The following is a 16658-nucleotide window of genomic DNA, read 5'->3' on the forward strand; positions in this document are numbered from 1 at the left end:
AAACATATCAAAGATGAGTACTAGGTTATCTAGTCTTATGTAGATGTCACTATTCTAGATAGAGGTTGACAATACGTTCGAGAGGTGTGTTGTGACTTTGATGTTCTGATGTTGCTCGAAAGAACAAACGTTCCTATTTACAACTTGAATCTATGCACGAAAATAAACCACTCACTGAAGTTCGAGCATAGTGGTTCCAAACAAAAATAATAGTAATAACAATGAAAGCATAGCAAAAATATAACATAATTTTATGGGTAAAGTACAAAAATGATCCCCGATTATAGGGTATTGTTTAATGAGTCTCCAGATTATAGGACTCCGATATACTTTTTATTGAGTCTCCGACTATTAAAATTTATAAAACATCACCTGACTATACACATGTGACTGAGATATGCTATTCGTTTGAGATTCTAGGATCAAATTCATATCCTAATCAGCAGTTTAAGGTCCAATTCAGATTGCCGTCATTTTTTTAAATGAAAAATGACAAGTTTGGAATATATGAATGGTTGAGAACTCAACAAGCAACATCCTATAGTCATAGGAAAAATTTTAACTTTTAATAGTCAAATGACTCAACAAAACAACACAAGACCCATTTGTGTACTTTACCCTATATTATATACTTCATAGATAACCAAGTAAAATATATGTATATATAACCACACAAGTGCATATCACGAGGTATCATATCATATAAGTATACAACGACCATAACATTAATAATCATTTTACTTCATTTTATAAAAAAAAATCGAATCATATTTAATATCATAGTGAATGAATCGTCATATATCATGATTTACATATTATACTAATTTCATAACATAGACATTCATGCTTTTTTATCATATAATTAAATTAGAATACTATCGATATCATTTAATTTAAACCGGTAATCAGAACATATCATATACATACCTTGTGAAACTCCATTCATCCAAGGACATGTCATCTAGCATAACCGATCCAAATAAAGGCTAATGTCAAGCCCTAATCATAATCAACACAGGTACATATAGAAATGCACTAACCTTGACTCCAAGCTTTCTCATTTCAATATCGCGTATCATGTTATATATATGGTATGTTCATATATTTGTGTTCTTATTATGTCGAAAATTAGGACAAAAATCAAACAAGATCATAAGTTAAAGATACTGTTAAAAAGAAGTTGCCACAGAGACTCTTTGGTCTTTTATTTTCTTATTGATATGATTCACAAGTCTTGATTCTAAACCTTGAAAAACATCACTTTTTTAATTAGAGAACACTATATGGTAACTAGGGTTGATAGTCATCGATATCTCTTTGGCAGCTTCAGTTGTGGATTGTATATAGTTCCTTCTGCAGTTTCTTAGAGTGCATCCAACATCTGCACCTCTTGTACCATATTTCACACCAATTTGATCCATGCCCACCTTGTCCTCATCCATTTCCAATTGCAGCCCCAACCCCACCATCTAGGTCCACCGAATTCGTTCTTCCGACCTGACCCAGTTCCAAAGCCACATCCAGTATTGTTTCCTGTGTGACCCCATGATTGTCCAACGCCACATCCAGGTTCCTGTGTGACCCATGATTGTCCAACGCCACATCCAGCACTGTTTCCTGGCTGACTCCCTGATTGTCCAACGCCACATGCAGTATTGTTTCCTGATTGTCCAACACCACATCCAGTATTGTTTCTTGGCTGACCCCCTGATTGTCCAACACTACATCCATTGTTTCCTGGCTGACCCCCTGATTGTCCAATGCCAATTCCAATACCTCTTCCATTTCCATTTCCAATTCCGACACCATATCCACTGCTGTTTCCTGACTGACCCCCCAATTGTCCATCATTTCTCGACTCACACCCTGATTGTCCAAGGCCATACCCAATACCATTTTCATTTTCATTGCCCGTTCCCATGGTGTTTCCTGAGGCACTTCCAATCCCATGACCAACCCCAAGTTTTTCATCAACAAGGTTCTCCGTTGGTTCATGCACAACAGGGTCCACTTTTTTGGGGCAGTTTGGCTTGGTACAACAGGAACCTATGAGCCGAATTCAATCCCAAGGAAAACAAACCGAGAGAATCATGCAAGTAAATTTTAGTATTGAGGACGAGGTCTTTTGTTGGTCTTCTTGGATGTGATTCAAAGGGTTTCACATCATTGCTTTATATAGTGTGAAAATGACAGTAAAAGGAGAAGATTTGAGAGAAGTGCAACGCTGAAAATGCCCTATAGTGCTTGCTTGTTTGTTCGTTCTTCTAATCTGGGATCATGGACCTTACATGAGTAGTCATTTTGTGCCTTAATTTACTGCAACACCAATCGATCATTATTTACCAAGCAAAAGAAAACAAAACCCCCCTCTCATGTGCCTTATGCCTTTTCATAATCTCTTGGATTTAATAAATTAAGAAGGATGTTTAGACCAACAGGGTTGGTTCTAATAGTAAGCAGCTTGATATACTTAAGAAGTGTGAAGAGAATCTCTCCCTGGGAAACTCATCCACTAAAACTAAATGTATGACGCAAATCGATCTGGATTAGTCATGATAAAATCCTGAAACCGAGATCGCAACAAAAAAAAAATAAAAGGATGTTTAGTTTAAGCACTTAATTAACCTAAAATCATTTGTTGTTTTCTTCAGGAACAGGGAATGATAAAAGTTGTCCTCAATGCTTTGTATTTCATTAATTGGTTTTAGGGTGATTTTATTATTAGAATTCATTGTCATAAAATTGACAACTTAATACTTCATATCAACTTATCTTGATATAGTGATTATCTGAGATGTAAGATATGCTTAATGTAATTTAAGTGTTTTTTTAATTGTTTTTAAAATTTAACATGCTGAGATTCGTATTATAATTTTTATTTCTATGATAATATATATTGTTTATGATTCATCTCGTAAATCGTAGTTTTAAAATAATTAAATTGAACCAATTAAGCGATTTCAATGGTAAAAAGAAGTATTCTTCTCTCCAGCGGTCCGGGTTAACATTTCCCTCGTTACACCCGTTGCCGGATATTCTGTGTTCCAGTCAGGAACCTCCTGCTTCTCAGAACTCCGGTTTCCTATTTGACCAAAAAGGTAAATATAAGAGTTCCGTATTCATTCTTATTCCATTAGAACATACAGAGTTCGTATTCTTCACGAGTTTCTCACAATTCTACGCAGTTCCAAGAAAAAAAGAAAGAGAAACGGCACTGCAACTGCGAATGATAAATCATCTCTCACATTCTAACATTTCGTCTCTCCAATAAGTTTATTACCACATATGAAATATCCCTCTAATCGAAAATGCTCTTTAACAAGTTGTTTAAAGGTAATTTATGCCAACATTTAAAGCTCACTCACCACCACCTTCGGATTCCATGGCCTTCAAACTTTCGGCCATCATTCGGTCCCTGTTCTGCTGTTGTCTTCTACAGCAACCATACAGGCCTACACAAACTCATAGTGAAACCACAGGCATTAGCCATGAAAGAAGATGAAGTTTATGATCTCAGAGTACCCTATGTAATGCAATATGCGCCAGGTTAATGATCAAGAATGCATACCAATTGCACTTCCTATTGCCACACCCATAGAATCCTCATAGACCCACTTATCTCCTATAACTCCTCGGCTTCCCATAGCTGCAAAACCAATTAACTAATTTGCATAACATCAATCTAGATATCAAACGTTATTGCTGACCTAGTCTAATGCAAAGATAAGATTCAGAAAGGCTACAGTGCAGGCTTGTTTATAACTTTATGGTTAAACTCTTCCCACTAAGAAGACCTTTTAACAAATTCTGAAATGCAGAGAACAGTTGACGGCTACTTCCGAGTTCTCAACCGCACCTTTCCATTTTAACTAGAACCTCCTATGTGGTGTTTCTTCAAAGGAAGAATCTTCCAAAGAGCTTGAAGAAATTATGGAGAGGATTCTTGGAAATTTTCAATTATTTACAAAAACTGTAAGTATAACACACACGCACACACACAACTTTTAACCTTGTCTAATCAAGAACCATTAGCATTGATAATTTGACATGAGACCTTTTGAGTCGCATAATTTAATGGCGGAAGCAAACAAACTTGTTGGCATCGAAATCACGGTAAATGAAGCTTTTATATGAAGTTCATGATACAGTAAATGAAGCTTTTATATGAAGTTCATGATACAGAATCAACTCAATCGTATGCTCAAATGGAAGAAGCCCATGAATTGAATTTACAGCAAAGAATCTATGAAGTCGCATAATTTAATGGCGGAAGCAAACAAACTTGTTGGCATCGAAATCACGGTAATGAAGCTTTATATGAAGTTCATGATACAGTAAATGAAGCTTTATATGAAGTTCATGATACAGAATCACTCAATCGTATGCTCAAAGGGAAGAGCCATATAATTGTGAATTTACAGCAAAGAAGCTATGATTTCCTTGGCTTAGATTTACAGCTCTTTGGCCTTTCATAAAATTCTATTTAATTGGCAGTTTCAGGTTAGAAAATGAAGGAAAACCCAAGTTCCAACGAAACCCAGAAAGAATCATCAATTACTGTAAATATATAGGGAAAATAATAGATTACCTTTGAAGAGCTAAGCCAGAAATGGATGTGTTTTTGTTTTTGTTAGTCTTAGAATCTTGCTTACAGTGTTTCTTAGGGCTTCTCATTACAGCGGCAGCTGAAATTGGGTTTTGAGAAGTGTTCTCACGCTCTTCGACGTCGCGTGGGATCTGTAACTCTGATCTGAAAAGTAACAAGTGTCGACATTTCGTAAAAAATTATGTATAAAAACTTGGTCCCTAATATTTGTGTGTGTCTAGGTCAATTATTGAATTTGACAATTTTGTTCAGCTTACTCCTTTCATCCAATCTTTCTGTTCAATCCTTTGGTTCAAATTAGTTCACAATTATTTTAATTTATCTCTAAATTTGAATTTCATAGTACATTCCTCGACAAAATCTAAATTTAGGGCTAATGGGCAAGACTATCAAGTTGAAAGTTGTCAAGTTAGAATTAATTGTTTATTAATTCAGAAGTTCAATATTATTATTTTGTTGTCTTACCAGTTCTTTTAAGATTTTAGTTAATTCAGATTGACCCGTGTTACATATCTAATTTTGTAGATAAATCTTCTAACGCGACCTCGAACGTGAGACATGCTTAAATACCTTAAATTTGGGTAAAATACATCATCATGTCACCCAATTATTAGTTAGGTTATAAAAGGTTTACTCATTTTTAAAAAGTTGTAATTGAGTAAATTAATCACAATTTTATTACAATTAAGTTAATCCTCCTTTAAAAAATGACACGGATGCCTCAAAATGTCTAGTATAATAATAATATTAGCCTCCAAAAATTATATATTCTACGAGTTTGATCTTAATTCAAAACAATTCAATAAATTTAATACTTTATATTTAAAAATTATATCAATTTAATCCTTATATTTTCCACAAATTGTTGTTCTTCTACCAAATTGTTTTTTGTGTAAATTACAGAAATGAACACTAACTTTCGAGTAAGTTTTTATTTTCACCACTAAAGTTTCAAAAGTTACAAAATAGTCAATCCAAACTCAACCCCCGTTAATTGTGCGACGGAAATCTGATGTGATAGTTAGGGAGTTGATTTGGCAACTTTTGACCCCTTTAACAAATAAAAACAAAAAACACAACGCAACTTTTGTAAATCTTTCCTATTTCAATTGTCGATTGTGGCACCGTTTGATTTTTTATGCTTTTTTTATGCAGATTTCTCATTTAGCAAACTGGGTTTCTTCGATGTTGAATTTTTCATCTCTTTCTCGGATTGGGTTGCTTGCCTGATATAGATTTGCTCAGGTGCAGAGCCGGCCCAATACATGCGACAGATAGGCCTTATCCCATGGCAGCATGATCGAGGGGGCAGCATGCATGTTTTGGAGGGTTCATAGCCATTCCATGCAGAATCACACAGGTCAAGGAGCTTTTTCATTAACAGAACCTAAGGGATGAGATTGAGAGACTTAAGAATGAAAAAGAGTCGCTTGCTTTAGAGTTAAAGAGGCATGAACAGTCACGGCAAGGATTTCAGATGCAAATGCAGCTTTTGAGGGAGCGTTTACTGAATATGGAATAGCGACAGCGAAAAATGATGTCTTTCGTGGCTCAAGTCTTGCAAAAACCAAGGCTTGCCATAAATCTGACACCACAAGTGGAGACTAATGACAGAAAGAGAAGGTTGCCTAGAATTGCTTACTTATATGATGAAGCCGAGATTGAAGATAGTCAGACAGGCAATTCCCTAATCGCTAGAGAAAATGCAAATTTCGCATTGTCGTCAAACATCGAGCCATTTGAACAATTAGAGTCATCTATGGTGTTTTGGGAGAATGTGGGTTCATGATTTTTGTCAAACTAACGTTCAAGGTAATTCAAACCTTGAATTAGATGAATCAACAAGTTGTGCAGAAACGCCATCAATAATATATTGCATTCGGCTTAATATTGATGCGCAACCTAAATCCCCCGGGATTGACATGAACTCTGAGCCTGCCCCGATTGTTACATCTGAGCCTATTAAAGAAAAGGAACAACCTGCAAGAACTACTGAACCTCCAAGAGCTGGCGTTAATGATATGTTATGGGAACAATTTTTGACTGAAAATCCTGGTTCAACTGAAACTCAGGAAGTCCATTCAGAAAGAAAAGATTCTGATGCTAGAAAGAATGAAAGCAAACTTGGTGATCAGAGAAGATTTTAACATTGCAGAGCAGATGGGGCATCTAACTCCCGCAGAGGGAACTTGATATTGGTTGATTTTCTTTTTATGGCTTTTGGTGCCTCGATATTCAGATGTATTAAATCTAGGTATGATTGGTTTGATGTGGAAATAAGTAGATAACTTAAGTTTGAGTTCATCTTCTCAAGCATGTCATTACGTTCGCACGTTCATTTGTTTTTAGGTGTTAAACAGCTATAGTGATTTACATGGCCTTTTTTATCTGCTTCAATATAGTTAAGATTCACATAATTTTTTGAGAAAACCGTTGATTGTATAGTATTTTTAGGTTTTGGTTTGTATTAGTATTGATATTGTTTGACTATAATTTCTATTACATTTTTGTTTTAAAAAAATTATTTATGTTTTGTCTATTATACAATACAAGTATAGGGGCATAAAATTATTATATCGCCTAGGATATTAAAACTCATTGGACCGGCCTGCTCAGGTGAATAGGGTGAGAATGAATCCTCACTTCCCATGGCCTCGCTTCCAGTGGCAAATCAACTATATTTCAAGCTTACGATTTTAATACCACCATGAAAACGAGAAGGTTGCAAAAATTAGCAAAGAACTAACCTGAACCTCGGCATAGGATATTTTTTTGGTTGGAAACCTTCAGCAGTGATCACCAACGATGGAAACGGCTCAAATGGAACTTTCCATTCCTTTTGAGGCAACCAAGGAACTGGTTCGTTTATGCATGTTAACGAAAATATTATGTCATGTGTTAACCCGAGACCTTTCGCCACGGGGAAGCCAAACGTTAAGCACCGTCAAATTCTTCGTTTTCAACCGGAACACTTCCTCCGACGGAGCCCCATCAAGAATCGAAACCAAAGAAGCACAAAACCCCTTTGTAATCTCAGAATCATTGTCGGCCCAAAATCTGAGATTCCATTCGAAGTCCATCTGGGCATCGAACCAACTTGTGTCGTGCAACACGTGACCTGATTCGAGTCAGTTTGGGATGAATCCGAGAGAGAATGGAGAAAGGAAGCGCGTAGTAAAGGAGAAGCTTACTCGGTTGAGGGGATCTAGAGGGACTGAAATTCTTTGACGATGGCAAAGAGTTTACGCTGTGGGAGATACCAATTTGGTTCGGAGACTGTACGATGAAAACAACTGCGCTTTGGAGGAAGAGAAACGCACCATTTGTCCTCCACTGCAAATCAACTAAATCAGTCGAGGGGCTTAACTCTCCATTAATAACGATACGTTCAACTGCATTTGCAGCATGGAGATGCAAAGATACAAAATAAACAACCCCAGAAAAAGTGGGGGGAAAGCAACAAGAAGGTGAGTGAAAAACGGAAGGTGAGAGAGAGTTGGAAAGAAAAATGACTATGTCAGAATTTATTTGTTTTTCTTTTTCTTTTAAAGGGTTCAAAAGGTGCCAAATCAGTTCCCTAACTGGCACTTCAGGTTTCTGTTACACATTTAACGAGTTAACGGTGAAGTGGTCATTTTTAGAAAATGATAATGATAGTGACTGTTTTATAACTTTTAAAATTTTAATGATAAAACGAAAACTTAATAAAATTTAATGACCATTGGTTTAATTTACCCTTATTGTTCCTTATAGTACATCAGTTGATACTTGATGAATGTCAAATCATATACAAAAATACGTCTAATCCTAACAATTTTGAAAAGCAAAAACATATAACTCTGGAAGCATACTATTAAATCAATATAAATCCTTTTTCGTTTGAACCCTGACCGTATATACACATAAAAATTTTATTTTAAAAATTTATTAATTTGATCGATTAAATTTGAAATGTGACAATATATATTCACATAAAATTTTTAAATTATAAGCAATAAAAAACAGTTGCGAAAGTTATGATAATAAAGAGAAATAATGGTTAACTTAAAAATTTAAGGGTTGATCCAAATTAAAACCAATATGAATTGAACCAAATGTCTAACGGTTGAGCTAAACTAAAACAACTGATCTGAATTGACCCAAAGGTTTAACTGTTTAGCTAAACTGAAACCAACCAATCCGATATTGATTGACCTGAAGTCAACCGATATGATATCAATTCGATAAAAAAACTAACCGATCTGATTTTGATCTGACGTAATACCTAACGCGAACTGAATTTTCATATATCCCAACTAAACCCAAATTAGCTCTGATTTGTTCCAATTCGAACCGAATCCAAACCGAAATAGTCTAGACTCAGAATAACCCAAATTGAACTTTCATATATACTAACTAAACCCAAATTAGATTTAAACAAAATCCGAACTAAATCTAAACCAAAATAATCTAATCCCGAAATAACCCTATTCAAATAACCCGATCTCCACCTCTGCTGCTCTCGTACCTTCAATATGTTCATTTAACTTTTAAAAATAGTATATCAAAAATATTTATTTTAATAAAAAATATTGAAGTAGGTTTAAACAAAGAAAAATCAATAACAATTATAATTGTAAAATTTGAATTATTTATAATTTATAAATTTTATAATCATGATTACTCAAATCAAATTCTATTTTTATATAAATTTTAATTTATTTAATTTTTTACAAAAATTGGTATTTAAACCATTAAAATAAATAAAAATTATTTCAAATCTATCAAATATATTTGTTTAATAATTTTTTTAAGAAATTTTCGAGGAGGATTTTAAAACTTTAATAACGTTCAAAAACCATAAAAATAAAATCCATTATCAATATGAAGTTAAAATCAAATCTAAAAGAATGAAATTATTATTATATTTTAATATAGAGTTTATGATCAAGGGTTTAAGCTTTAAAACTTAGAGAATAGGGTTAGAGCATACATGATACACTGATCCTCAACCAATTTACAGATAGGTGTATCTTCGTAGCCATACTGTAGAGATCAATGTAGCACAATAAATACTACTTTCTTGTATACTAAACATGATATTCCTACGAATAAAAAGGTTGTGGGAAACCGCAAGCTAGTTAAGAAAACTGTTCTCCTCTGGTAAAATGGATACAATTACATTCAACCTACTATGAATAGAAAAAGGAATGTAAATTCCTCCCGTTACCATTCTCCATAGGCAGTCGATGTAAAAGCTTAGAGCCGATGCATATTTAAAGCATCTTACATACCCAATGTAGAATCCATGAATTCAGGTAATAGTCTAACTTTGATTCGACTCGATAAATACTCGGATCGAATGGATTCGACTCGAACTCGACTCGAGTTTTAACGAGCCGAAACGAACCACTCAATATTCGACTCGAAAAGCTAATGAGTAACTCGAAAATATAATATATTAAGATTTTACTTTTTTAGAAAATAAATTATTAATAATATTAATATTTATGTATTGATTTTTTTAAAATACAGTAAGATTTTTATGTATTTAAGGTTCATGTTCGAGTTTGAGTTTGAAGCTTCAATCGAGATAAGTTTAAGAATTTTTTTTTTCATTTCGAGCTTTTTCGAGCTGCTCACGAGCTTCAGTTCAGAATTTCAAGTCGAGCTTGAAAATTTTAAGCTCGCGTGTTTTCGAGTCGAGTCGAGCTCTATTTCAGAGTTTTCGAGTCGAGTCGAGCTCAGCAATACTCGAGCTCGACTCAGCTCGTTTACACCCCTACTTCTTACATTGCAACATCTGGATCCAGCCGTTTTTGTATGGCAGCTGCAGCCTGTAAATTTTTAAAACAACAATGCTTACATCAATCATTAACGATGAAATTATTCATGATTGCAAAGGTAAGCTAAAACTGATAGTGGATCCTCACCTCAAAGTTGCCAATTTTGTACATGTAAGCCATCTCTTCCAGTAGCTGAGCTTGTTCTTTCATTGCTTGTGCTTGCAAGTTTATAGAGATGGGAGGTCAGAAAACATAACTTGCCCAGGGTTCATCAGATCAGAAGCAAAATAGCCACTATGTTAAGAAGGCTAAGAAATAGCTAACCATTCCACTCTGCATGGCTCGTTTCAAAGCTTCAACCTCTTCTTCCTTCTGCTTTTCACGAGCCATAAGCAATTCTTGCCTGACCGTGCAGAATTGAGATTATGAGGCAGAAATAAACCTTGGAGCAGAATATGTTTTATAGTAATATAGGATCACTAAACCAGATATTACAAACAGTTTTGGATAGCATTTTACAGTTGAGATTTTACAAACGATTCTTGTTTAGGGCAATGACATCATCATAATTTGAGCATCTCAGATACACATACAACAACATAGAGTGCAACATCATCCTTGATTTGGATGTGTGAATAAACAAGCAATTAAAATGCAAATTCTGCAAGTCGACAAGAACCGTATATTAATAGAACTGCATTAAAGAAACCACCTCCATTAGAAGTTCATCTAATGATGGGTAATAACAGTGCTAATTGATAGCACAAATGGCAGTTTATAAAGCAAGTACAGCAATCGATTGCGAACTTGATCACTAGAATAGAGCTTAAGAGAAAAGGAATGCATGAAAGGTCAAATACAAGTCCAATTCAAAGAAAGATATATTCAAGAAAGCTGCAAAAACTGCTACTTCTATTTCAATATAGCATAAATGATGCAGTGTGCAGTGAAACATACCGGCGTTGTTCTTCATCATTGAATACAGTACGCTCTGCTTGGAGAACTTTTTTAACTCTCTTCTTGCTCTCTTTCTCCATTTCGCGCTTATAATAAGCATCAAGACTATAATATCTGCAATTGCCAACAAAGAAGCTATCATATCCATGCCTCAATGGTAACCCAACATACATGCCAAATTATTGTTATTTTATATCTTGGAATGTAATATATCTCCAATAAAAAAAAGCTGAACATGACCCAAAGTTTGGTGGGGATAAAGGACTACTGACATCATTAAAAGAAATGCAACCAAAAACATGCTAAATAACAAAGCACCAATTTCTTAAATAATGAATCGGTTTGCTTTAGCTCTTTTCTATTTTCCTGGGACCATTATTAACCTAAGTAGACAATGGAATACATCCATTCAAGGTATGTTACTTAGAGTGTCCGACATAGGTATGTGTCCAACACAGAAATGTTCAATCTCTTCCAAAATTTTCATATATTTGGCAGATTCTTGGAGGGTCATATCCCCAAACTCATGTTCAGGCGACCATGGGTACTTCTAGAGAAACAGAGTCAAAGCAAGCAACATATATTCCAAACAAAAGGGGAAAATGCATAAAACCGATCTATGTCTCTCTTTTTTCTGATTAAAAATTTTATGACATTCTTCTTGAAAAATAATCTATAATTCTATATAATCACAAAGCCTTACTTTTTGGAAGGAAAGGTGGCCGTGTTGTGATCTTCCATAAAACTGCAAAAATAGACAAATATTCTTAGATTTGCAATTTTAATTTAAACAATAGACAGTTAAATTTGCATCCATAATCATAGATACCGTGAGAAGACAGAAGAGAATCGGAAAACAATTCACATACTCTTTAAACAACTGCTTCTCTTCCCAGTTTGGCAAACTTTCCAAGTTTATCTGTAAAGATAGGTCAGAAATATAGTTACATTTACTGTCAAGAAACGCAAAAAAATAGTTCATTACATGGAAAATTACCTTTTTCACTTCAGCTAACCATGCTGTGAATTCAGGTCGCTTATTCCTGCACATTAGAGAAACAGTAATTATTATAATAACAAATATGGGGAAAAGGCTCCAAATTTTACATTCATGAGATAATTTTCAATCTGAACCATAATACAACCTTGGAGTCTAAAATTAACGGACCCTTATTCCCATATATAATGGGATAAGGGAGGTAGTATGGTAAACTGCCCCCAACGCCAGATTGAGGGCAGCTTCCGTAGGAGACCTCCGAATTATGAAATGCACTCCGTGAGACTCGATCCCACGACCCCAAAGTTAAGAGTCTTATGCTCTACCAACTGAGTTGGATGGTCATTTCTACAACCTTGGAGTCTGCATTTTCCTAATATAAGATAACAATTTTGGCAATTAACATTGTACAATAAACATATCCAGAATTGCGATAAAAATATTTCCAACTCAAAATTAAAAAACAACCATAATAAAACCTTTCAATTTCACTTATGTAGCTTTGTCCCATTTCAATTTCACGTATGTAACTTTGTCCCATTTCAATTTCAATCATAATAAAACCTTGGAATCAACATTTTTTTTCTATTTAATGAAACAACCATGGCAACTGATATAGACATTTTACAAGAAATGTATCCAGAATTGCAATAAAAGCATTTCCAAATCAATTAAGGTTCAATTTTGATTCCAAATTTCGCATAATAATATTTGTCTCGTTTCCAACAATTTCTCAGAAAAAAAGGCGGTGAAAAATAGATGAATTTACCACATATCAGTTTCTCTGAAATACCAAATTTTCCCCAAGAATCAGCGACTGCTCCTTTCTTTCCTCTCTCTAACTTCTTCTTTTTCTTTTCTTTCCTCTCTTTCTCTTTTCTCTTCTTCCTTTTCCTCCCTTCTTCTCTATCCTTTTCTTTCCTCCTCCTTTTCTTTCCTTCTCCTTTCCTTTTCTTCTCTCTCTCTTCTCTTCCTCTTTTTCCTCCTGTCCTCCTCCGAATCCGAGTACCCTGATTCCGATTCCGATTAGTCGGACTCCGATTGGATTCTGAATCCGAATACGAATCTTCTTCACTGCTGCTGCGTCTTCTTCGTGATTTGCTTTGCCTTTTCCTTTTTTCGCTTTTGCTATGGCTTTTGTGTTTTGTATCTTCAGACGCTGACTCAGATTTGGATTTGGATTTTGATGGTGTTCCCGTTCCTTCGTCGGAGTTCTCTGAGAGAGAAACGTTTCGATCTTTGCCCATTTTGTCGGGTTCTTTGAGGGAGGTTTATTGATTGAGAGGAGGGAGAAAGCGAAGGTTTTAATAATTCGTAGTTTGGGGAGGAGGCGTGTAAAGAAAATAATTTTGGAGCTTGGAAAAAGGAGATAAATCTGGGTTGGGCTAACCCAAACTAACCCCACTTTTATATCTCCAAATGGGCTTGAATTTGTTTTGCTTAACACTTAATGTAGCTTTAAATTTTGGCTTCGGGTAAATAATCCAAACGAAAAAAGAAAAGAAAAGAAAGAGAGAGAAATATATGTGTCGAGAAATTAATGTGAGATGTAGCTTATTTTTTTATAGTGTTTTTAAAACTTGTTATGTCTTTATGAAGAGTTCTATGAAATATAATAAATATTTATTTTTTTACATATTTATTATTAAATTAAATTTGAGTGAATTTGAATAACATGATAACTTTATTTCCATAAGCTTGCAAGTAAAACTATTGCTTAAAAATTACAGTTCAATCTCGAATAAATTTTATATCATCTCAATCAAATTTGCTTTATGAATTAGATATTTAGATAATATGTTTAAAATAATATTAGAAACATCATATACACAATATTAATAAAAATAAATTAAATATTAAAACTCTATTTAAATATGTGAAACATTTTTAAATATCATCTTAATTCCTAAATGTATGTATATTCATCACCATGAATAAAAATTCTAATCCTATTCCTATCTCCCTTCTTGAGAATATGTAGGAATTAATTTTAGGCATATAAGTTAAAAGTTTTTTTTTTCAGGATTAAGTTGATAAAATACCAACTTATTAGTTTGTGTATAGCACCAAAAGACAAACCATTCATGATTCCAAATCAATCATGTTCACACAAGGAAAATATATAAAAAGGATACAAAATATTGATGAAAATATAGCGGATCTTGATTAAAATATGATGAAAAATTATAAAATTTTATCTTTCAACAATTAACATGTGCTTAGTTTGTTCTTCGACTTATCTTTTTACAAGTATACAAAGACCAAAGTCAATGCTTTCAAAACAACAGAAGACAAAGGATGATGTTACTCTACTAAGAGATTTGTCCACCTGCATTTCCTGCCTTCTCATCCTGAGATTGTTATTCAAAAATGGGTGCGAAGATTGGTAAGGATAAGTAAACATACTGGTGTTTGAGCTCCCGGATAACCGAGCATAGACCATTTCGCCCAACATCCCAAACATAGGATTGAAAAAATTCGTCATTGCTATACCACCAAGGCTAGATGATGCCAGGGTTTCATTGCCTCCATGAGGATGAGGGACGTATTGCTGGTGATGAAATGATTGAGACTGAGAATGAAAAAGGTTTTCATCGTGTTGCTCCCTTGGATGAGAAGATGTGGTCATAGGGTTCGATCCAAATGGAGGTGGCCTTGGTGGAATGACTAAATCTGATTGACGGTCCTTGGGTGGAAAGTCCAAAGAAGGACCGCGACCATAGAGGGGAACCAATGAGCTGGAAGAGATGTTTGCTTTGCACACAGGGCAGTTCCGCTCAGGCTGTTCTGCATCAAGAGAAGAAGTCCGGAGATGAAGCCACCTGTAAATGCATGGCCAGCAGTATAAGTGACCACAGAGGGTGACTACCGGATCTTGTGCAGAGCCAAAGCAAATGTTGCAATCAAAGCCACTGGTATCCTTGTGTAGATCTCTTGTTGGCGTCGATACCGGATTCCATTTGTACTTGAGCGAATTATTTCCAGACCAGAATGCCCTTCTTGCTCAAAGGAGTTCGGATCCATAGCCATTCTGCAATATGCAAACAGTTTTAGATGAAAGTGAAAAAGGCTGATTATATTACTTCCATATATGAAATACAAAGAAAACTGCTTTTACTAGATTGCAAAAGAAACTCCCAAATGCACAGTACTTTACAGAAAAAGTGTCTATAATCAAAGTATATCAGCGCGCTCTTAAACAACCAGAAAAATGGGAAAATGTAGAGTTCTAAAGAAAGTGATCAAAGTCAACTGGATAAATGGATACTATCCTGTCAGAAAGACTTGAAATTGATGAAATTGTCCAAAAACAATTTGATTTTCAACCGAATCAAACATACCTAAGGCTCCATTGAAAAGCGAGAAGAGTAAATACTATGAAAACATTGAAAGCTAAGTGCCATGAAATTAGAAGAATAATTTACCAAATTACACAACATGGTTTTAGTATATGACTGGCAGTATTCTATGCATGTTTATCAGAGAATCGGGTCAAAACATGAAGATTTCTTTTAAATTCCAGAAGGCCACATACATACAACAAAAACAAGAACCTATTTAAACTATGCAATAAGAAATGGCTTTTATACAATACACAGAGTCAACAAGATTTAGAATGAGGTTCCAACTTATGATCACCGTAGTACTATAAATCAAACAACAATCTTTCAAGATAAAACCTTTAAAAATAAGAAATTCTTGAAGAAAGTTTAAATATGTTCGTTTTCGAAAGCCAATTTTATTGAGCTAAAAAACTAGGAACCTAATTTAACAGTCATCAATATTTCTTAGCTGTTTTGACCAAATCACATTCTTTCTTTATTATCTTTCCTTTCCTCTTCCTCTTTCAAGAAGAAAATGATTATACAATATTCAATAAATTCAAGAATCAGGAATCCTAACAGGAACCCCCCCCCAATCATTATATATACCCACCAACCTAATATACCAGAAGACGAATCAATGACGAAGGATAAAAAAAATTTCCCCCAAAACACCCAAAAATGAAATTCAAAAAGCTCGAAAGAGAGAGAGAGAGAACTTACACCAGCAGGAGGAAGCTGAAAGAGACCAAAAGGAAAAATGGGTTAAAAAAAAACTTGGATTTCAATGGGCAAGAGAAGCAAAGGAAAAGAGATTCACAACTTGGGCAAATTAGATAGAAGTTAGGCGTACGGTTGTTTACATATTAATTTTCATTGAATTACGCCGTGGGTAAACACAAAGGCATAATAACAAAAAATACCCTCAATATTTTCCACTTTTATAATTATATTCTTAAGTTTTTTTTGACAATTTAAACCATAACGTTTTAGTTCTTTCAAGTAAATCT

At 34.5% G+C, this 16658-nt stretch overlaps 2 protein-coding genes, 1 long non-coding RNA gene and 3 pseudogenes across 3 annotated transcripts in view; 2 read left to right on the forward strand and 4 right to left on the reverse strand.

The window, feature by feature from the left end:
* The window catches only part of LOC120167514 (ultraviolet-B receptor UVR8-like), a 31313-nt gene that overhangs the window by 2036 nt on the left and 12619 nt on the right, over window positions 1-16658 (forward strand). The window contains exon 2 of the mRNA XM_039176510.1: window positions 2242-2254. The gene's annotated coding sequence lies outside the window, so the exon portion shown is untranslated. The remainder of the gene's footprint in view (window positions 1-2241; window positions 2255-16658) is intronic.
* Window positions 1403-2374, reverse strand: LOC120167594 (glycine-rich cell wall structural protein 2-like). Its single transcript, XM_039176564.1, has 2 exons — window positions 2344-2374; window positions 1403-2046 (listed from the first exon to the last, which is right to left on the reverse strand). The coding sequence occupies exons 1-2, from the start codon at window positions 2372-2374 to the stop codon at window positions 1403-1405; spliced, it is 675 nt and encodes a 224-aa protein (XP_039032495.1).
* On the reverse strand, window positions 3228-4773 carry LOC120167519. The gene is made up of 2 exons (XR_005520054.1): window positions 4589-4773; window positions 3228-3646 (listed from the first exon to the last, which is right to left on the reverse strand). It is a non-coding gene; the product is annotated as an uncharacterized LOC120167519 (long non-coding RNA).
* Window positions 5903-6924, forward strand: LOC120167595 (annotated as a pseudogene).
* On the reverse strand, window positions 10318-13678 carry LOC120167516 (annotated as a pseudogene).
* LOC120167517 lies at window positions 14496-15355 on the reverse strand (annotated as a pseudogene).

The sequence above is a fragment of the Hibiscus syriacus genome, unplaced genomic scaffold (genome assembly GCF_006381635.1).
Source record: "Hibiscus syriacus cultivar Baekdansim isolate YM2019G1 unplaced genomic scaffold, ASM638163v2 tig00111689_pilon, whole genome shotgun sequence".
Taxonomy (NCBI): Eukaryota; Viridiplantae; Streptophyta; class Magnoliopsida; order Malvales; family Malvaceae; genus Hibiscus; species Hibiscus syriacus.